This window comes from Sitophilus oryzae, unplaced genomic scaffold (assembly GCF_002938485.1).
Source record: "Sitophilus oryzae breed Bouriz unplaced genomic scaffold, Soryzae_2.0 scaffold_556_pilon_pilon, whole genome shotgun sequence".
Classification (NCBI taxonomy): domain Eukaryota; kingdom Metazoa; phylum Arthropoda; class Insecta; order Coleoptera; family Curculionidae; genus Sitophilus; species Sitophilus oryzae.
Window position 1 is genome coordinate 554971 of NW_022147147.1, and position 22500 is coordinate 577470.

Genomic DNA, 22500 nt, shown 5'->3' on the forward strand with positions numbered 1-22500 from the left:
CGTAAAAACCGGCAACATTGGATGTCGCTTTTTATTTTGTCTCTGTCTATCAACCGGTCATTTATATTTAAATAGATCTATTGTCCAGGACCATATAGACGCAAAGTCAAATTCAATATTTTGACACTTAACCACACTTTTTCCATGTGTAGAAAAGATTTTGTAATTTACAGCTATAACAGTTCTTGCATGGCATAATGTTATTTTTTGTTACTGGATATGAAGAGATTCTATATAAACTTTTTCAATAACTCAATAAAACACTTTATTCATTGCTGATTGCGAACTTTTTGGTACACCCTATATGTTATAAAAATATTATTCAAAAAACTTAAATAAAAGAAATAGAAACAATTTACAATTGGATACTAATTTACAATGGATAGAATCATCTATACTCTGAGAATAATACCTACTTATGTAATATTCTGAGAAAAAATATAAAAAAAAACAAAATATTAAGTGAATGCTATTGAGTATGCTATTTTTTATTCTCAGTCTATAGATTATCTGTTGTAAGTTATGTTGCATACAGTTTATTTGTTGTGGTTATCCCCGCATAAACATAACTTATTAGAATGATACATTAACATTATAAATTAATAAATACACTATAGATACAGTTTACATTATAAATACTGACAAAATTGTCATGAAAAAACAGTCAGTGGCGCGTCTACCCTATGTTTATTTTTTATCTCGAGGGAAGTTACGAACTAGAAAAATTATAGTTTTCGCCTTTTTACATTAAATATTTTTAAGAGTTTTTCTACGACCTTTCACGTGTCTACTGAAATAGACAAGACAAGAAATGATGCATTATTATTAGATTGCAAAGAACGTCTTTAATACTGAGACAATTTACTTGGTTTTCCATTTTTTTTGACACATAAAAAAGCATTTTTATATTACAGTTTGATTGTTGACAGTCTTTTAATATAAAATAAATCCTAATTTAACGTACTACAAACTCACAATTTATTTCAAGATACTACCTAGATGTTTTCGCGCTAAAAATGACAAATTAGTAACCGAAATTGTATAGAAAATGTTTGGAAGTCTTTCCCATTTCACCTCCAGCTTTAACTCGAACGATTCTATGGAAAGTTTGACTTGTCTAATGTATTATAGACACATATTATTATAGCGTTTTCTAAAAATACTGTTTTATTCTTATTTTTATTTTGGAAAATTATGTACCGACATTCAAATTCTTCCCTCATTATCTATCACATTTTCTAAATGACCTGATCCTTATCTAACGGTCTCCATCCTGTTTGAGGTCCGGCTTTGTTGTGCTTTTGTAGTTTGATTACCTGTAACAATTATGAAAATATTTTAGAAAAAAATACACTATTAAAAATCAAAATAAACATGTATTTTTTTTAATCTAAATAATTATCAATAATTATGTACAGTGTATGTATGAGTGGTCGAAATTGGTCTGTTTTAACAGAGAAAACCTATTTCCTGACTGGATAGAAATTGATGTTGATATTTTCACTGCCAACTGAGATACGGGGTCTTTTTGATTTTTTTACCATTTTGAAAATTACCCATAACTTTTTTATTTCGCGGAATAATAAAATTCTGTAAAAATGTTCTTAAGGCACTTTTTTAAGCACAATCCAGTGGCGTAGTCAGTTTTATTCTAAGCTTGGTCGTTTTGTCAGAAATAATGAAAAATATAATTTTTTAAATGGAAATCATAGTTGGCTATGAACTTAAAAAAATGCTGGCGTTTAATCCTTTCCAGCGATATAAAGTTATGGATATCTATTTCTAAGAATGAGAGAAGTATTAGGTTTTTTATCTTTATATCGAAGCTTGGTTATGTGTTGACCTATTTGCCTACTTATTTTTTTATCATAATTTAATATTCTATATTATTATTCATCTGTATAATTAAAAACTTTGGAAAAGGTAAATTAACATTCTATATTAGTATTAGTAATTACAATTGAAATCGCATATCGCATTATTGTATAAACTAAGAACAAAACTAAAAAAACGTATTTTTTGAGTGACGAATATAGTTTTCTAAAAAAAAATCATCAAACATGTTCAAACTGAGCACCTCTTTGTTGAATACACAATAAACATCTTTTGCGCACAGGGTTACAACGATTTATTACGCGAACTGGTGTAATAAGTCCAAAAGCTTGTCTAGTAGCCTTCTGCAATTCTTCTCTCCTTTCAGTGGTTCTTTCCTTATATATAAGGTCTCAATTTCCTATTCGAGTTAAATTACAGGACCTAACAGGCCTAGATAAGGGGGCTAAGATATGGGGCCCCTTGTTCCAATCCAATTCTCTCTAAATTCTCCACTTAATAGTGCAGTTGTAACCGTGGGTGTTTTAATTGTAAATGGTAATACTAATACAGAATTTACCTTTTCAAGTCTTTAATTGTGCAGATACATAATAATATACAATATAAAATTGTGATAATAAATAATTAAGCAACTAGGTCAACACAAAATCAAGGCCCGCTTAGATACAAAGATAGAAAAACCTAATATTTCTCTCATTCTTAGAAATAAATACACATAACTCTATATCGTTGGAAATGGTTTAACGCCAGCATTTTTTTAAGTTCATAGCCATCTATGATTTCCATTTAAAAAAATATATATTTTATTATTTCTGACAAAAAAAGCAAGTATAGAGAAAAACTGACTACGCCACTGGATTGTGCCTAAAAAAAGTGCCTTAAGAACGTTTTACAGAATTTTATTATTCCGCGAAATACAAAAGTTATGGGCAATTTTCCAAATGGTAAAAAATACAAAAAGACCCCGTATCTCAGTTGGCAGTGAAAATATTAACAGGCGGTTTACGCCATTAAACGTGTCTCAGAAATCGAGTCCATGACATCTATGTCGGTTTTGCTCTATCTAGTCAGGAAATAGGTTTACTTTGTTAAAACAGACCAATTTCGACCACCCTGTACAGTAGTTAACTACAGTTAAAGAAATATTCATAAATATTCCTGTAAAATATCTTTTGAACTTGGTACTTCATGGAATAAATAGAATTAAAGAAAAATTAGACATTGAACATGAAACATAAAAACGATAAAAATAGTTCAGCCTTCATAAATATTTAACTCCTTGTTGACAACAGTCCAAGTAAATCAAAATATTTCATTTAATACCTACTAGTAATTAGATTTAAAACGCTAGTAAACACAGACTAATTCTCCTGTAATGTATATACCAGTATTTTGATCAACTGGTTAATGGTTATAATATGGTTAATATTAATAAACTAGCACCAGAACAACTTTTGCAAAAGGCATGTCAAGTAGTCACTGTACTTCACAATACTATTTTTGTATCAAAAACTGGAATCACAGAGCCCTGTCAAGATAGCTTGTATTTTCCTTCCTTAAACCAACTGATTTTATTTCGAAAACTGAAGGTATAAATAAAGAAAAACAAGTTTAGATTGGAATGCTCGGTTTGCCGCCAAAACGTATAATTATTTTGGGGTGCATACATTGTACGGGATCTGGCGCTGCTATAGCGGTTGCTAAGAACAACCGAAAACAAGAATAGAAATAATTTTCTTTTGTCAACTCTTGTTAATTTAAATTTTATTTACTCGAACCCGTGATAATTGTGAAAAAGTAGCATTAAAAACTTAAAAAGCTGTGTGACCTGTGAACTGCAAAGACCATCGTGGATCGTGGCATAACGTCAGTTTCCAATGTTTCATAGGTATTTCATACATGTCCTTATATAAAATAGTTTCTTCGGTGCAACACACTGTATAAAATACAGAAGAAAATAAAAATAAAATCAAAAGAAAATAATAATAAATCTGCATAGACAATATTTGGCGACATAATTCCGGAAAAAGCCTAACCGCTCCGAAATTATCAAAAGTTTTGGGTCGCGACCGTTGCAAGAATAGCGCCAAAATAGTGTTTACTTTCCAATATAAACTTGTTTTATTTATCTATGGTAATATATTATGACAGTACTGTTGTAACTTTGTATGGTAGTGCCACAATGATCCAGTACACAAAACATCCCCCTTTAGAACATTTTTAGCCGACCATACCAACAGGTATGGTAAGCTATTAAGATCGGCAAAAAAAAAGTTTTTTTAATTTCACTCAAAATGAGTTTTTTGGGTCATAAATGACCTAAATACAACATATTTTCATGGTGTCTGTCTGTCTGTCCGTCTGTAACACGATAACTCAAAAACCGCTAAACCGATTTTAACCAAATTTGGCACAAAAATACTGTGGCACCCGAGAATCTGGCCATTAGTTTTTGGTGGGGGTGGAGGGTTGGTAAGAGGGTATGGGAGGGGGTTAAAAATTTAAAAAAATCGTAACTCCAAAATTACAGTAGTTAGCGAAACGCGGTTTTCAATTTAAGATTAGGAATAATATTTGCAACAAAATTTGTAATAACATGAAAATCAGTCAAAGTCGCAGTTTTTGAGATATTCCGTGTTTTCGTAGTCCGTTTTTGAAAAAATCCGTGTGGAGAACTCAAAACTCCCATCGGACGCGACCCCAGGTGGCGGATAGGGGAAATAACCGCGGACCAAAATTGGAAAAATTCCTTTACTTTGAAACTAAAAGAACTGCCTACCAACTTTTTATTAACATATATTTAGGCTATGCGATCAAACACTAGAGGCGCTGCTAGTCATTAACAAATTAACAAATATTCATTTGTTTTTTAAATATGTCAATATTATTATTTCGTTATGTTTTGTGAATATTCGGTGTGTGATTTTGGCAATTTCCTTATTAATTACTGGCGTATTTGTACTTATTTTACCAAGTACATTTTAAGTTGAAAATATCTTACCTCTAAATTCGCTATATTTCAGTTTCCATTGGCATTTTTCGCTATTATAGCATGTTTGTTATTTGTACTATCAGTACCGTATATCTTCCCCGCCTTTTTGGCCATCGAACCTAATAGTTCTTGACTTAATTTATGCGCCGACCGCAATGACTGCAACCATTCTTTAAGGCCAATTTCATCTGGATTTGTGAGGGTGATTTTTTCTTTTTTGCCGTCCTGGAATAAAGGCCATTAAATGAATAGTTTTGATATTGATGCAAACACATTGTGCTCACCTTTAATGTATGCATTCTTAATACTATACAACTTTCATTTTTCACACTTTGAAGGTCAGGACCTATTTCTTCTATTTGGTCCATTAGGACCATTTCCGGCCTGGAACCTTCGGGGTAGAGTTCTAGCCTGAAAAAAATTGAAACATTAAAAATAGAATCTCCAAATATACGAAGATAATGAAAAACAAAATAGAGACTATTTTAGGGTAATAAAGGATCTTTATTGCCACGTTCTCGTTCAAATTGTTTATCAGAGAAGCTACAAGCTGTTTGCTTCGACTGTTTAAATGCTTCGCCATATTTTCAACACACAATTTCAAGAAATGCAATACAAAAACTCGAAAATTTAGTTCGTAAAAGAACTGTTTGTGCTTAAAAGTGCAATTTTTAAAAAAAGAATACGAAAATCGGCAAATAACGAGAATTGCTCACAAAGATTCAACAACACGATATTATACAAAATAATGACAGACATTAGAATAATTGTCAAATAATAAAGGACAACATTGCTGATCACGGCGCAATGTGACCAACACAGCGATAATAAAATTCGGTTTAAACTAAATTTGCAGCTTTAATCTAAATAAAATATCCGTTACAATAATTTGCCCTATAAAGTAAAACGAAGAGCTGCTCAGTATCTTAAATTATACAACAAATTTAAACATTTTTGCCAAAATTTCATTTAGTTAGGTTTATAGACTTTAATGTCAATGTCGATATGATTGATGACGTGCATCGGAAAATGGTTTGCGATTACAATAATGCAGTTTATTTAGTTAAGAATATATTTGTGTTAACATACCTATTAGGATATAATTTGGCGTATCTTAACTGCCAGGAAGCCGTCCACGGACCACCTAACCTTTTAATGTAGCCGTGCAATATACAATCTGATTCTGTAAAGAAAATTATATTAATACCGTATACTAAGGACTGGTTTGGTTGTCTTGGTTTAGTCAAAGGTTAGTTTAGTTTTAGTTAAAGGTTAGTCTTGGGTCGAGATTTCCATATGTAAGAAGAGTACAATACATTTATAATGTACTGAACAAAGAGAGAACAGTAAACACGTTGCCAAACGTATGAAATAAACCGAGAAATTGTGCACATTGCTAAGAGACGTGGAAGGGGATTTGTCGCAGTTGACTGGTCGACCCATCAGTACCTCTGCCAGTACTTAAAGTTCTAGGGAAAGGTGTACATCAGGCGTTCAGCGTCACGATTTAATTACGTCTCGCGATACTTTATTTGTTTATTTATTAACGAGTCGTTGTAATTTTACCTATAGTTTGAAAATTTTTAAGTGCAAGTTAGAAGCACTGGAATTTTGTTGGTGTTTTGTGACAGTGGTCGCGCCATTAGAACTCTGAATTCAAAAATCGATATTTCGAAATCTATTAAAAATAATTGATTGTAGGTTTTTCAAAAACTTTTTTAACATTTCTGCTATATTTTCTTCGGAGAAAGTTGCCCAGAAACATATCTAATGATTTTATCTAGTTATCTTTTCGAAAAAAGTCGTTTAAAAATAAGCGGGTTGCGATAGTGATTTTATTTACTTGACAGGGAAAGGCGTACCGGCAACGCCGCTACAGTACACCGTCGCATTTCTCTCACTCCGACTTAATAAAATCCCTATGCGATTTACTTCCACACATGTAAATACCGACCCATAAGTAACAGTTGCCAGTACGGTATTTAATTTATAACGTAAGTACTCACCTTTTTCATCATCATATAGCTTTTTCTGTTTGGGCTTTTTCCTTTCGTTTTTATCGGCTTCCTGATTGACAGACTCGAACACTGTTTCAGCCACTTCATTCTGCCACCTTTCTGATATAACCAGAGGGAAGTTCTTGTAAAGTTCTTGGTCTGCGTCTGTAAGCTAAAAATTTAATTGTATAAGTATTGCTTAAGTTACCAATGGGCAGGTAAAAAGTAAAAGATTTTTAATTAAATGTGAAGCCCCTTATTTTATAATACATTCTTTTTATTTTGGTTCTATTCTTTTTTTTTATTTTGCTTGATGCTATGCTTTATAATGTATATTGGAACGAACGAAAAATATATTTGATACCAATTAAAATTTTAGTTACGTAATCGAGGGCGCAATTTAAATTCATTGTTGCCAACCATGGACATATTCGACGCCGGGCTGACTAACTGGAATTTAAATTTCCCGCTGGGGATTCAGGTGGCAACTTTGCAGTAAACAATGCCAAGTTGTCACATTTATTTATTTTTTTCCCGACATTGTCATTCGCTTTGACACTTTAGTTTTGTTTTACGAGTTTTTGGTTCAAATAAAAATGTTTACTAGCAGACCTTGCTGTCAAACATTGTTCTTTTTAGAAACTCTTTTAGTGCGAAGTGTGCAAGATATATGACGTACAAAATAAAAACCGTCGCACGCTATCGATTAAGTTAGTAAAGTTGTGCAGTGCTGCCACTACGCAAAGCTACTAGCCCTAATGGGATGTTTTCAATGAGTTTTAAGTTTGCTTCTCGATATTATGTTGGCAACGTCAAGGAAGCGGTTGCAGCGGTGCCACGTTTAACAGAACTTTCTGAACGTCAATTGAGAGTTGTGTCTTGTGTGTACTGTGTCTTTTAAAGCTTTTAAAACCTTTATCTAGCGATTGAAAACTGTTGTTTTCAGAATATTTTGTGTCGTAGTTGTTAGTATTTTCTTTGCAAAATGCCCAAGCAGTTAAATGGTGTCATGAATTAGTGTTATCTCTGATACAATATTTTGAGAAGGAAAGGGACAATAACGGCCTGTTGTTACCCTTAAAGGCGGTTTGAGGAGTAAGTAAACTATAAAATTAAAGATGTTTGGTAAAAACTAACCTAAAAATTGTTTTAAACAATAAAAAAACATGTTTTATTTAAAAATATTTTAAAACTGCCTTAAACTTTTTAAAACTGTTAACAATTTAATGGTTATTTTAGAATTTTTAGTACTTAGATATTAGACATTTTTCAAATATATTTCTCTTTCTATTACAATCTGGCAACAATGCTGTCTGAAATGTACGCACGTGCTCGATGACGTGCAACGGTTTTTAATTTGTATCTCCTTTAGCTTAATAGCCGTAAAAAACTCATCGCAATTTTATTAGAATATTTTGAGCGGAAAAGCGGTAGTAATGGCCCTTTATGTCCCTTAAGTGCTGTTAAGGTGAGTTTTGTTGATGTAAATATTAACTGTTTATATATTTACAATTAATATATTTTTGTTTCCTAAAATATTTTGATTAAAAGAAAATATGTAAAACTGGCCAACGCTGTGCCGGTCAAGCTTAATCACGTTACTAAAAGTGCATTTAATATGAACTATACAGGGTGGTCCGAACTGTGTTCCGGAAACTTCGGTAGCATATTCTGCAGATAAAAATAAGTACAGAAGTTCGTATAAATGTATGTCCTAAAATGATTGGTTTCGAAGATAACAGGGTGTAGAAGTTTCATTTTTATTTCGATTTTTTCCAAGCAATTTCTGAAGTAACGTCCATATTTAAATGAAATTGATGTCTGGGAGTTTTATGGCATAAGAAATTTGATTTTCATGTCAGTATGACTCCTACTTGTAGAGGGCGCCACCTACATGTTTTATAACTGGTTTGAAAAGCAATAACTTTTCGTCCGCACCTGTATAAAACTACTGAGTCAAAAAATATACATTTACGGCGTTTTTTTTACGCAAAAAAGATCTCTTTGTAAAAATCGCTACAAGTAATGGTTCTCAAGATATTTGGATTTGAAATTATCAATACATGTCATCATTGACATAAATTAAACTTGTTGACTAAATAGTTATTAGACTGAAATCATAAATTTGAAATGTTTTTGTGCCAAAAGTTCAATAGAAACTGTTTTATTATAATTTTTTTTGAAGAAAAATTTATGATTAATAATTTAAAAAATTAAAAAGTTCCCAAATTTATAATTTCAATCAAATAACTATCTACTCAACATGTTTATTTTTAGTCAATAATGACATGTATAGACTATTTCCATTCTAAATATCTTAAGAACGGTTGCTTGTAGAGATTTTTACCAAGAGACATTTTTTACGTAAACAATGGTAACGGTAATGTATATATTTTCAAAACAGTTAAAATACTATGACATGTAGGTGGCGCCCCCTACAAATAGAAATCATATTGACACATCAAAATCAAATTTCTCATATAAAAAAACTCCCAGACACAAATTTTCATCCAAATATTGACGTTCCTTCATAAATTATTTGGAAAAACCCGAAATAAAAATGAAACTTCTACACCCTGGATCTTCAAAACTAAGCATTTTAGGACATACATTTATACGAACTTTTCTACTTATTTTTATCTGCAGAATACGCTGCCGAAGTTTCCGGAATACAGTTCGGACCACCCTGTATAATAAATTCATAGGTAATATCGAGCAATTTCGAGTTTTTTTATAGTTCAACATGACAACATTGATCTTTTTGCCCGCATCCCTTTCGCTGCTTCAGATCCGTTTGTCGGATATTACATATAATTTATAGATACCTTTATGCCTTTGGTATCTTCCTCGTCAAACGATCCTATATCAAAAGCATCCGCGGCATTTACTTCTCCTCGCGGAGGTACTAATGGAGGGTTATATTTTTGGTTGTAAACTTGACTCCAGTCCAAACCACCGAAGAAAGAGTGCTCCTTTACTTCATCGGCCCCCCTCCCCCGACATCCTAACCTAAAACAACAAAGAAACAAAATTATATATACTTTTTTCCATAGCAACTGTTAAAATTGCCTTATATCTATCAAAAATAGTAGATAAAATAGCATATAAAATAGTACTTTAACCGCAAGGATAGGTTAAAACCTTTATTTCTTCTCGCACGTTTTTTAATTGCTTCCATTTTTTAAAATGTTCGTATTCCTTTTCATAAGTTATTCGGGATTTAAATGGAAGTAGTTTGAATATCTGTTGGTAATTTACTTATTTCGTTTTGAGCCATTTCTGGCTCCAATTCAATCAGCAATCGACACGAAAGAGAATTAAAAAATATTGACCATAGACAAACAAATAAAAAGAGACTGGCAAATTAAATGGCAAAGAGAGGGACAACGTTCCCGTAGCGCAACCAGCGCAAATCAGAACGCAAAATTTCGTTCTATTTATGTTGATCTGCGCATTGCGTCTATTGGGTCCACTATCTCATTCTAATATAACAAGAGAGAAAGAAGCAGCCATATAAAACGTAATTTCTAAATAGAAATTAGAACAATCGCCTTTCGTTTTCGTCATCATGACAACCAAGATGACAACATCATGACAATTCGTCATGTTTGTTAATTTTTCTTTTCGTGATTTACCTTTTTTTCTTAAATTTTGTTGACTTATGAATATGGATAGCGAACAAATTCCTTTGTTCCATATAGGTATTTATATTTTGTTACTTATAATTTTAGGTTAAACTATTTGTTATTTTATTTGCTGCAGGAGCCAGTATCATCTATTTTCTCATGCAATGGTACCCCCTTTCTCTGATAGATGTTAAAGACACCCGGTGAAATAAAAGTAAGTAGTTATATTTATCATCTTATTAAGAAAAAAGTAGAAATAGTAGTGTCAAAAATATTTCGAACCTCTCTTAACATAACAAATTAATACAATTAATTTTTCTCATTTTTTGGGTAGGTATAGTTTATAGCTGGTTTATAGTAACCAGAAACTTTATTAATATACCTATTTTACTTTTGTTTTAGGATTAAAACTGGACTGAAAATGGGTCAGGGTCATGATTCTCGTAAAGTCTTCTTTGCTTGGATATTCACATTGTTATTGCAATTAGGCAGTTTTTTCGAAAATGAGATTTTTAATGCTCTTTAAAAAAATTGGCCGATCGTTTCCTGCAACAGTCAGTTCTTCTGCATTTAAAATTGGTAGGTGGGTGGAATAAACACTGTTATTTTTTGTTATTATATTATAAAAAGTTTATTTATTTTTATGTATAAATAAATATGTTTATAAAACAGTACAATTTTTGCTTTTTTTATAATTTCCCTTATAATAGTAGTACACTTTCGTTCTGAAAAAAAACTGCAAATTTTCACTTAAACTGATTTATTCCCTACACCACGTTCCCTTTACGTGGTATAGGGGATAAATTAGTTTAAGTGAAAATTTTCAGTTTCAGAATCAAAGAATACGATACTACTAATAATGGCTAATTTAAATTTTCGGCCAGCCAGAATGTGCGATAATGTCTTACGATACGTGTTATACCTATCTCTTTCTTTTTCATATATAATGTATATATATGTATAATAAAGACGTACGTCCTGCCATGGTCCTGCTAATTGGTTTCAAAATTGTTATTCTGAGTTGCGCTACGGGAACGCGGTCCCACTTTTTACCACGGGATTTGTCAGTCTCTTTTTATTTGTTTGTCTATGATATTGACTCAAAACTGACAACTAAAGAGACAGCTTTATTTATTTGTCAAATTACATAGAAACGAACATTAACCCAGCACAATATTTTTTCTACTCGTAATAAATTCCTTGAAATAATAATTTCCGAATATTTTTTAAAACGTAACTCGCTATGGAAAAAATATTGTTTTATACACAACGATAAAAATGCATTATCCTCTCCCGAAATGAATTCATTTCTATTAATCTTTTCGCTCGATTTTTTTATCGTCTTGTATAAAAAATAACAATTACAACACAAGAAACTAATTTTTTACCTTTTATCTACATCCCTCTGCAATAAACCTTCCAGTAACGATTTTAAATCACTTGAAAAAGAATCTGGTAATATTATGTTCATTGTTAAGGTCATGCGGTCGATTTCATGCTTGTCTTTTGTCTTGTGTTGGCGGAATGGGGAGTGACCTAGAATCAATGCTTATAATAATTGCTAATTTAATGTAGTTATGTATGTCAAACCTTTGAGCAATTTGTAGAGCATACAGCCAAAACTAAACCAGTCAGCTGAAGAGTCGTATGGGGTTCCCTGAAATAAAATCCTTTTTAATATATGTGTTCCAGTCGGATATCCAGTAAATGTTAACAATTACGCAATTTTTATAAAGATTATGTCTCAATTAGGTGGAAAAACGTTGAAAAAATAAAACTGATTATTGCACACGAATTGCTGGCTAACAGAGAATTTCGTTTCCTCACTTACAGAACTTAGCTACTGTAGCCCGTAGTTACAGAACGGATCGACGTACTGTACGAAAACAGGTGAGGCAGGTGAAACGCGAATTTGAATAAAAAAAAATTAGCGAAGATAACCACTTGTCAGCAAATAATCTGTGGTTCAAACCTCAATTCTATTCTAAATATAACTTACTTATATAATGATTTTACCTTAGATAATACTTCAGGTGCCATATAGCCGTGAGTACCTACACTGGCATGGGGCTTTTTCTTACTAAAATCACAGGCTAATCCCAAGTCAGAAATTCGGACGTGTCCGTGTTCATCCAATAGGATATTGGCGGGTTTTAGATCTCTATAGACTATGTATCTTCGGTGCATGTGTTCTAGGCCCAAAATCACCTATAAATTAAATAACATTTTATTTTGTCTGGATGCCAAAAAAAAGAATGAGTAGTAGAACTAAAAAAAAAACGAATAAATCAAGTATTAATGTATTATAAAATATAAGGATTTCTTAAAACAGAACAGATACAAAGTGGATTTGGGGGTTGAGTTACAGGTGGAAAAATAAATATTTACACTTAGGTGCAGCTTTATTCGACCCTGTCTCAATCTAAAACCCCCAGATACACTCCAGCATAATTGGAGCCCAACGTGAGGCGCCAGGATGTACTGGAGTGCATTTGGGGGCTGGAGTTAGAGAAGAAAAAATAAGTATTTACACTTATGTTCAGCTTTATTCTATCCAGGCCCCATCTCATACCCTCAAATCCACCTCAGTACATCTTGGTGCCCACCAGTACCATAAGTTATGAAAAAAGGAAATTAAAACTCTAGGTCTGTATTTAAAAAAATAAAGTTGATGCTAGTTACTCAGAAATGAAACTTCAGATTGAAAATATAATAACACCAACTTGTCGGGTAGAAAAAGTACCAATGAGAATATGATGTCACTGTTCCACTGTCAAATATTTTGTAATAGTTTGGTTTGGTAAACGGGAAAATTTGGGTTTTACAAAATCTTTGGAAGTAGAGGTGGGCAATCGTAAGATTCGATTCACTGCTTAGAATACGGTTCGTTCAATTGAATCGTGGCCAGCACGGTCTTGTATTATTGTTCAGAGACTCGGCTTGAGAATAAACCAAGAGTAAAGGCAAAACTTAGTACATTTTTATTGTAAAACGACAAACACACTATAAACAGAAACAACTACAGATTATTATCGTTCTCACGACATATACACATAATGCAGCCAGCAATACACATACATACCGAATTGTCTGGTTATCTATCCACGGATCCATAAAATTTGAACGAAAGAGTTGTAAAAAGAGTCGTGAGAATTATTGAATCGGATCACAATGCGATCGTTCATTTCTACGTTCGTTCAAAGAATTGATTCATTGTTTACAATACGGTTCGTTCAATAATTGAATCGTGGCCAGCACGGATCCACAAATTTTGAACTATGAGCCGCAAAAAAAGAGTCGTAAGAATTGAATCGGATCATAATGTGATCGTTCGTTAAATATCGTATAATTAGACTTGAACAAAAGAATGGGCATAAAATGCAAACAATAAGAAAGTTATTTACAAGAAAAAAACATTTATACTGTGCTTAATACGGGAATATCTGTAATACATTTAATTTTCATGTCAATATATTTTTTTTCAACAATATTTACCGACTATAAACCATTAAATGACGGACTAAAAGAAGAAATCGTGTTTTTATGCAACTCCAAATAAATATTGTTGGCCTCTGCTCAATATGATAAAAAAACGGAGTCAGCGATGGTTATGAAATTAAGATCGTTGTGATTTTACAACAAACAGTATTATATACTATTTATTATATGACTATTAAATCGGAATTAAAATAAGCTCTAAAAATGTTAAACTGGTATTAAGTCTTTAATAAATAGTATATATGAATTGGATTGATATTATTAATTATTGGTAAAATAACCTAATTACGCCAGTGCCATAAAGTGCTGACAAACAAATGAAAGAACTGTAGGTATATTTCTTTCTCTGGTCCCTTAAGTAATTGTCCGACCAAATTATCGCCGCTAGTACCAGTTACAATTCTTGTTTTTATGAAACGTAAATTGTGCATGTGGTTCGTTCAAATGAACGAATCGTAGGAGTCGATTAAATATGAGAAATTGAATCGTGTTACTCGATTCACTAAAAAGAATCGAAATGCCCATCACTATTTGGAAGTAATCGTATTAATTTGCATTTCGAAACATGACATTGAGTTTTTAGCAAAATTCTACTTCACCATTGTATCTCTACTACAATGTTTGTATTCTAATAGAGACACCGGCTATATCTATAACTTATTATACTAATCCGGGAATACAAAAAACATATTTACAATAGAGTACAATTAATTATTATATCAATTTCAATAATATTTAGCCAATCAGACAAATTATCTTAAATTTCTGAACTAGAAATACCTCTGCCTTATTTTGAGATCTAAAATTAGCGACTGAATATTACGATAACATTTCTATAAACTAAGTATCGAGAACGGTAGATCCTAATTATTTACGTCACTTAAAGAAGATTAATATAATCTCTTACGATGGAGTTCTACTTTGCCAATTAGGAGAATGATCGATGCAATCCGAAGTGATTTACGTCGAGCAAACAGAAATAGATCTCGATATTATTAAGTTTTGTACATTCTATAGGTAATAATTCTATCTCTAATAATTTCTAGCCTTATACAGGGTGTTTTAAAAAACATGTACCATTTCTTGTGTGGAGATTTTTCACGTAAAATTAGATTTATTTTTCATATCAACATGGGTCCGATTCTGCTTTGTTTCGTAGCTACAGGAGGTTAAAGCCTTCATTTTTTACCGGTTTATTATAATTTTTTTCCAAGTGCTTTTAGAGATTCCAATGAAATTAAAAGGGTAAAAGTTACTATGAGTGTGACATATTTTAATGCTGAAAAAAGTGTCAAGAGACTCACAAGGGACGTGCATATGTGTTAGGTTAGGTTAGGTTAGGTTGCTGGGGTTTGGGATCATATTTGATCCCTCACTCGGACGTCTTGGACCCATTGCGATACCCCTGTATTGTTTTACCAAACCTTCCTCTCATTCTTTCTTTGCGTTAAAGCACTTCCAGCTCTTTGCAAAGTTCCCGATGTCGCTGATGTTGGCTTCTGCTGCTTCCTCTAGTCCCTCCAAAAAACCTTGCTCTAAAGTTTTAAAGCGTCGGTATTCCAGTGCCGGACAGTGGCACAACAGGTGCTCTATGGTTTCTTCTTCCTCTCCGCATTCTCTGCTGTAGTCGTCGTCGGAAACTTTCCATCTTACGAGGTTTACCCCCGTGGGACAGTGTCCAGTGACGACACCTACAATTATGCGTACTAGGTCCTTTTCGTTCTCTAGTAGTTGTTTTGTCTTTTTGCTATCTACCACTGGCCATAGTCTACGAGCTGTAGCGCAGTCCTCACGGTGTTGCCACGTCTCTTGCTGCTTGGCTTTGATGGTAGTTCCTATAGCCTCCTTCAGTGTGTTGATCGTTACAAGTGGTGGGTCATCTGCCACGGCCTCTCCTCTGGCCCCGTCTTTGGCGAGTCTGTCTGCTTCCTGACATTGCTGTGGTCTGGCACCCAGCACAGAGTAGCCCCGCCCCGACGCAGCCAGGACAGTGCTTCTCGGCATTCCGTCACAGTTTTCGATCTCACTGATTGCATGGTGATGCTTCTTAAAGCGGCCAAGCTGTCAGAGTATATCACTATATCCCCTATTGGTCTACCAGCAATTTTCTCTCGTATACATCTAGCCGCTTCCTTTATGGCATAAACCTCTGCTTGTAGAACATTACAGCCATCCGATAGCCTCAAAGATCATCGGATGTCTAGTTTCTCTGAGAAGATGCCTATACCTGTGCCCCTGAATTTGCGGAAGCATCTGTGTAGACTGCTATCTCTTGAGTGTTCATTACTCGGTTGCTTTCCCATATGGCATATGGGAAAGCAACCGAGTTCCCTTTGCATATGGGTTATCATTGGAATATTTTTCTAAAAAAATGTGCGCCACTGACTCTTTTTGCTCTTATTAGCAAAAATGTGTTTGTACCTCAGTGTTATAATCAAATTTATAACACTGATGTACAGTGCTACCTACAACAAATTCACCAAAAAAATAATAGTATTTAAGACAAAAGGCTTATTTTTTAAAAGTTCTAATATCCCCTGTAACTTAAAAACTATGCATTTCCGCGCCTATATTTATACAAACTTACTTATATTTTTTGATGAGGAATCAATGAGGATTTATGTAACATTTTGGTAAGATAATGACTATACAGGGTGGTCCGAACTGTATTCCGGAAACTTCGGCGGCATATTTTGCAGATAAAAATAAGTAAAAAAAGGGCGCCACCTAGATATTTTTTAACTGGTTTGAAGAGTAATAACTTTTCGTCCTTACCTGTAAAAACTACTGAATACAAAAAATACATTTACGACGTTTTTTACGTGAAAAATGACTCTTGGTAATCGCTACGAGTAATGGTTTTCGAGATATTTGGAATCGAATTTATCATCGAAGTCATCATTGACATAAATTAAACATGTTGACTAAATAGTTATTAGACTGAAATCATAAATTTGAAATGTTTTTGTTTCAAAAGTTCAACAGAAACTGTTCTATCATCATTTTTGCAGAAAAAATTATGATTAATTTAAAAAATAAAAATGTATTATTTCAGTGAAATAACATCTACTCAACGTCTTTATTTTTCGTCAATAATGACATGTATTGTCTATTTCCATTCTAAATATCTTAAGAACGGTTGCTCGTAGCGATTTTTACAAAGAGATACTTTTTACGTAGAAAGTCACAGAGATGTATATTTTTTTACTCGGTAGTTTTATACAGGTACTAACAAAAAGTTATACGCTTCAAAACAGTTAAAACACATGTAGGTGGCGCTCTCTACTAGTAGGAGTCATATTGAGACCAAAATCAAATTTCTCATGTCAAAAAACTCCCAGACACCAATTTTCATACAAATATTGATGTTACTTCAGAAATTATTTAGAAAAAATCGAAATAAAAATGAAACTATAATATATATATATATATATATTTATTAAATCGATATATATATATATATATATATATATATATATATATATATATATATATATATATATATATATATATATATATATATATATATATATATATATATATATATATATATATATATATATATATACGAACTTTTTTACTTATTTTTATCTGCAGAATATACTGCCGAAGTTTCCGGAATACAGTTCAGACCACCCTGTATATTTTTTAAAGGCTGCTATTAGAATTGGATTAAGACAAATTAATTAAACAGCATTTGTCTCATCAAGGACACTGAAATCGAAAAAATATCGTGGCAGAATTGGGCCTATGTTAATACGAATAATACATAGAAATATCTTATTTTTACGAGAAGAATCTCTCCACGGGAGATGGCACATGTTTTTTGAAACATCTTGTATGTTTCACCACGGTAAAGTACACTTTAGAAAATTTTAGATAATTTATTTATTAATTTACCAACTTGCAGTTAATTTGTACATGTATTTTGAATAACTGTTTATGGTTTATCTGGAATAAATGATATACAGGATGTCGCAATATTCCGAACAACGTAATTTTGGAATCAAAATAAGTTAATTGAACACTGTGTGTTTTAATGAAACTTTTCCGGGTTTTTCTCTTTACTATGTTTTTTTATAATATATAAAAATATCTCTTTTTTAGAGATTCAGATCTGTACTGGATAAAACTGAACTAAGTTAAAAAAAACTGCTATTATCTCGTGTCGACGCGACCTGAACAAACATACATATTGAAAATGTGCTTATAGATTTTTTTATGAACATAATAAAACATTATTTGCATAAAGCGGTATTAGAACAAAGCAATGGAAATAATGAATACAGAATAAACATATTTCAGGTATTATTACTGGATGTACCTGGGACTTTGATATAATATTTCGGTCAAATACTGATTGACAGGAAAAACATATTATGAAGTATAATTAATACACTATAAAGTGAATTATATTCTATGATGATGATATTCTAGTGTCAAAGAAAACATGAATATTTAACTAAAACAGAATGTAATAACTTTGACACTAAAACATCAAGAAATGGCAAGCGAATCTGTTTTAAAAAACTAAAGCGTTCTCGAATAGTTGCATTAAGGTATTTAAAATAGTTTTTATTTCTTCGTTCTTTATGTTCTTTTGCTTCCGACGACGGAAAGTATATACTTTACGAAACGCTAAGTATTTTTTTGCCCGTTAGGCAAATTTGTTTATTAGTAGACCACTGCTGATAATTAGTCTCCGTTGGATTAACGCAGCAGTGTTTACAAAAAATAACTATTTTATTTTGTAGAATTTCTTTTGGAGAGATGAATCCGCCACATAGGTATAGACATTGTGTATATCTCCTTCCGTCACGTCGTCGGAAGCAAAAAAATACAAAGAACAAAGAAAAAACTATTTAAAATATCTAAATACAACTATTCAAGAATATTTTAGTATTTTCTTTGTTCTTTGTGATCTTTCTTGCTTCCGACGACGCGACGGGAGGAGATATATACTGTTTTTTTTTCTCAGGTAAGATTTCGACAGACGATGACAGAAAATAAGCAGATGACGTCCATACCAATCTATTTATTTCGCAAAAAAAGAGGTTTCTAATATTTTTTAAGTTAACTATGGATGGGTTTATATAAAAATCCGTCGTGAGTCGTCTCTTGCTGTTTCTAACCAGTTTTATTGGTTTATTTCAAAAATGACAGATCATATTTCAATATTATGGTATTGACGCAAAGATGAACGATGTATGTACGTACGCATATGCGTATAAACCCGACTTAAGATTTTTGAGGCTTGTCAAACTCTTGCCAAATTATAGGTTATAATTTTGTGTCAAATTATGTCAAATACCGATTTGTGAATTACTTTTGCATTTTGGTTCGTGTTATTAGTTGTGTTTTGTGTTTTTGAAGTTAAGTGGAGGAAAAATTGAAGAAAACATAACTATAGACCCTGCAGAAGCACAGTTTATAGGTAATATTCGGTGCCCAGACAGAGTTTTTTTATACACCAATAAAGTTACCATCAGTATAGTTTGTATACAAACTTGTATATGGTATTAAAAACTGAAGTAGCTGGAAAATGTCATCTCACAATACGTAAATAATAGATTTTAGTACTGCATAAACAATGTCAAAAGGTACTGGTTTAAAAAATTAAGATTAAAATTAATTGAGCAGCTTTTAAGGTAAAAAATTCAGTAAGTGTTATTATTAATAAAATATTTTGTTTTATTTATGTTGTGTTTGATTTATTACTGTGCAATATTATTTTTGTTATTTGTAGGTACATACATAAGTTATATTGATAAATATAATAATAAATGCAGGAAGTTTTTTGAAGCTTGAAAGTAAGAAATAGTTCTTTTGTATATTTTTTTGGTATGTGGTGTTTTGTTTAAAATATACCCTTGTTTGTTTTGCACACATATATTTTGCTTGTACACATACCTTATTTTTTTTTAAATGAAATAAATCGATTAGATTTTTTCAGTTTTATACAGTTTTTTTTCACAATATTTTGAAGTAATCACTTGTCACTCAAATTTTAAATATAGGTATTTATTTCTTTGTAAAATAAATATTTGTAACTCATTTCTTTGTAAAATAAAATACTAGTTTGAAATTATAACGACAGACATATCTATCACTGTCAAGGATTTCAGCGTCGGACAGAGTATATATCTCCTTCCGTCGCACTGTGGGGTATTAGCATGAAAAAGGTGATCGAAATTCGAAAAAGCAAATGTGTTTAAGATTTCCCAAAAACAGATAAATGATAAGTTAAATCATGTCTGCCATAAATGGCGTTGCTATGGGTGTGTTTAGTTGCATTCATTTGTTTCAACGAAACGTCAAAGTTGTTACTTCTCACAGATAAGAGGTAAATGGCTAAATTTTATGTTTAAAATTATAAATTGTTGTTGTTCTTGTGCTCTTTTTACGTTTATATTATTGTTTTGATTGAAAATGGCTCAGCAAGCTGCAAGTATGTATTCTACAAAAACGTATTATTTATTTTGATATTCTCTATACTAACGATTTTTTTGCAACTAAAAGTTAGGCGTTCAGAAAATTTGATTAAATTTGTGACATTTTTATTATACTTAGAGATGTAATTGCGCATTTCGAAGAATTCAGCATATTGTCTATATACGTTTTACTTAGTAAACATTGGGCTTTAATACAGTAAAATAAAATACTGCGACTTTGCTGATAAAATGAGAAAAACATTCTTGGTTTCCTCTAATTTGCCAATCAGTGATATATTAATGCGAGGTGTAAACCGCGATGGGGCATTGTTGTCTACAAAGCGATCGCATTAGTGCCATTAGCAGTATAGCACAATTTGGCATTAGTAGCGACTTTAGTGGTATGGGCATTGCTCGCGGATCAGTCGTAGCATTAGTAGTATTAGTTGCGATATTACTATTGGCATTAGTGGCATTGACCGTGGAAACACTGGAACAGTGATTTTTCTTTCTTTTTCTAGAATCGACGAATTATCCTTTATTTTGTTCATATTATTTCCTCTTTAATTGAAAATAGCAATAATTTATATAAGGTCTACATAAAAAAATTTCGATCAACTATCTGTGTCAAATACCCCACTGTGCGTCGTCGGAAGCAAAAAGATACAAAGAACAAAGAACGAACTATTTAAAATATCTAAATACAACTATTCAAGAATACTTTAGTATTTTCTTTGTTCTTTGTGATCTATCTTGCTTCCGACGACGACGTTAAGCTTTTTTTGTCCGCAAATTTCTTTAATTATTAAAATATCATTAACAAATTGGTCTCCGTTGGATCAACGCAGTGGCATTTACAAAAAATAACTATATTATTTTGTAGATTTTGTTCTAGTGGCGAAAAACCCAGAAGTAATAAAATATTTACCTCGGAAGCGTAAAACCGCATCTCCTGCTCGGTAAAGACGCCGTGCTGACTCAGGTGGTAGTGCAAATCGCCGCCGTTCATTAGGTCCAAAATAAAGCAGAGTTTGTCGGGCGTGTGAAACGCGTACGTCATACACACAATGAACGGACAGTCCTGTCCCGTCGAGACGAGGCTCAGCATGATGCGCTCGTTCAGCGCCAGCGTCTCGCCCTGCTTCATCTTGATCCGCTTCTTGTCCAGACACTTCATGGCGTACATTTTGCCGGTGTCGGCCTTCCGACAGCCGTACACCTCGCCGAAGCCGCCGCGGCCGATGATCCGATGCACGCTGAAGTCGTTCATCGATAACTGAAATCGAAAAATATAGATATTACCAAGACATAAATTTGGACCCATTTGGGTCATATGTTTGGGTCTATATCAATTTGGGGAAAAAATCATGTAAAATATAATAATTTCAGTAAACCAATTTAATGTGAGCCTAAAGGATCAGTTTACCTGCATAACGTCGTCTTATACAGGGTGAGTCTTAAATAAGTGCAAATATTTTTAAGGGTAGTATATTTCGATCCCAGAAACACGATTATGAGGTTTCTTTCGCGAAATTTTTTTTTTCAAAATTTGGATTTTTTTGAAATGTTTTTTCTTTTTAGTTAAAAAAAATAATTTGTTGATAATATGGCAACATAGGTAGTAGATTAAATTTACTAGATAGACAATTCACAAAAGATCCAGTGATTCTTAAGATTTCAGCAAAAAATCATTTTTTTGGAAATTTTCAAAGTAAAATATGTATCTTGGTTATTTTAGATTTATTTGAAAAACGGTACAGATAAAATATGTTTCTTTTATCAAGATCTACCAGCCCTGAAAATATTTGCACTTATTTAAGACTCACCGTATATACCGTGCTGGCAACTATTACTTTTGGGTCGGTATGTACATGTGTGGAAGTAAATCGCATAGGGATCTTATTAAGTCGGCGCGGCGTGAGAGAAACGCGACGGTGTGCTATTGCTGCGTTGCCGGTTTGCCTTTCGCATATCGATTTTTGAATTGAGAGTTCTAATAGCGCGACCACTGTCGAGCACCAACTCAATTCCACTTATTTTTACAAAAAATTCAAGTGTTTCTAACTTGCACTTAAAAAGTTTCGAGCTATAGGGAAAATTACAACGACTCGTTAATAAATAAA

At 32.5% G+C, this 22500-nt stretch overlaps 1 protein-coding gene across 1 annotated transcript in view; it reads right to left on the minus strand.

Annotated features, from left to right (window-relative positions):
- Nucleotides 1-484: 484 nt before the first annotated feature.
- Nucleotides 485-22500, minus strand: part of LOC115887220 (G protein-coupled receptor kinase 1) — a 351626-nt gene continuing 329610 nt past the window's right edge. The window contains exons 7-16 of the mRNA XM_030906586.1: nt 21306-21653; nt 12465-12656; nt 12039-12105; nt 11837-11984; nt 9648-9831; nt 6832-6994; nt 5915-6008; nt 5110-5236; nt 4835-5050; nt 485-1316 (exon numbers count right to left, since the gene is read on the minus strand). Coding sequence (XP_030762446.1) covers nt 4853-5050; nt 5110-5236; nt 5915-6008; nt 6832-6994; nt 9648-9831; nt 11837-11984; nt 12039-12105; nt 12465-12656; nt 21306-21653 — 1521 coding nt within the window. The 3' untranslated portion in view covers nt 485-1316; nt 4835-4852. The remainder of the gene's footprint in view (nt 1317-4834; nt 5051-5109; nt 5237-5914; nt 6009-6831; nt 6995-9647; nt 9832-11836; nt 11985-12038; nt 12106-12464; nt 12657-21305; nt 21654-22500) is intronic.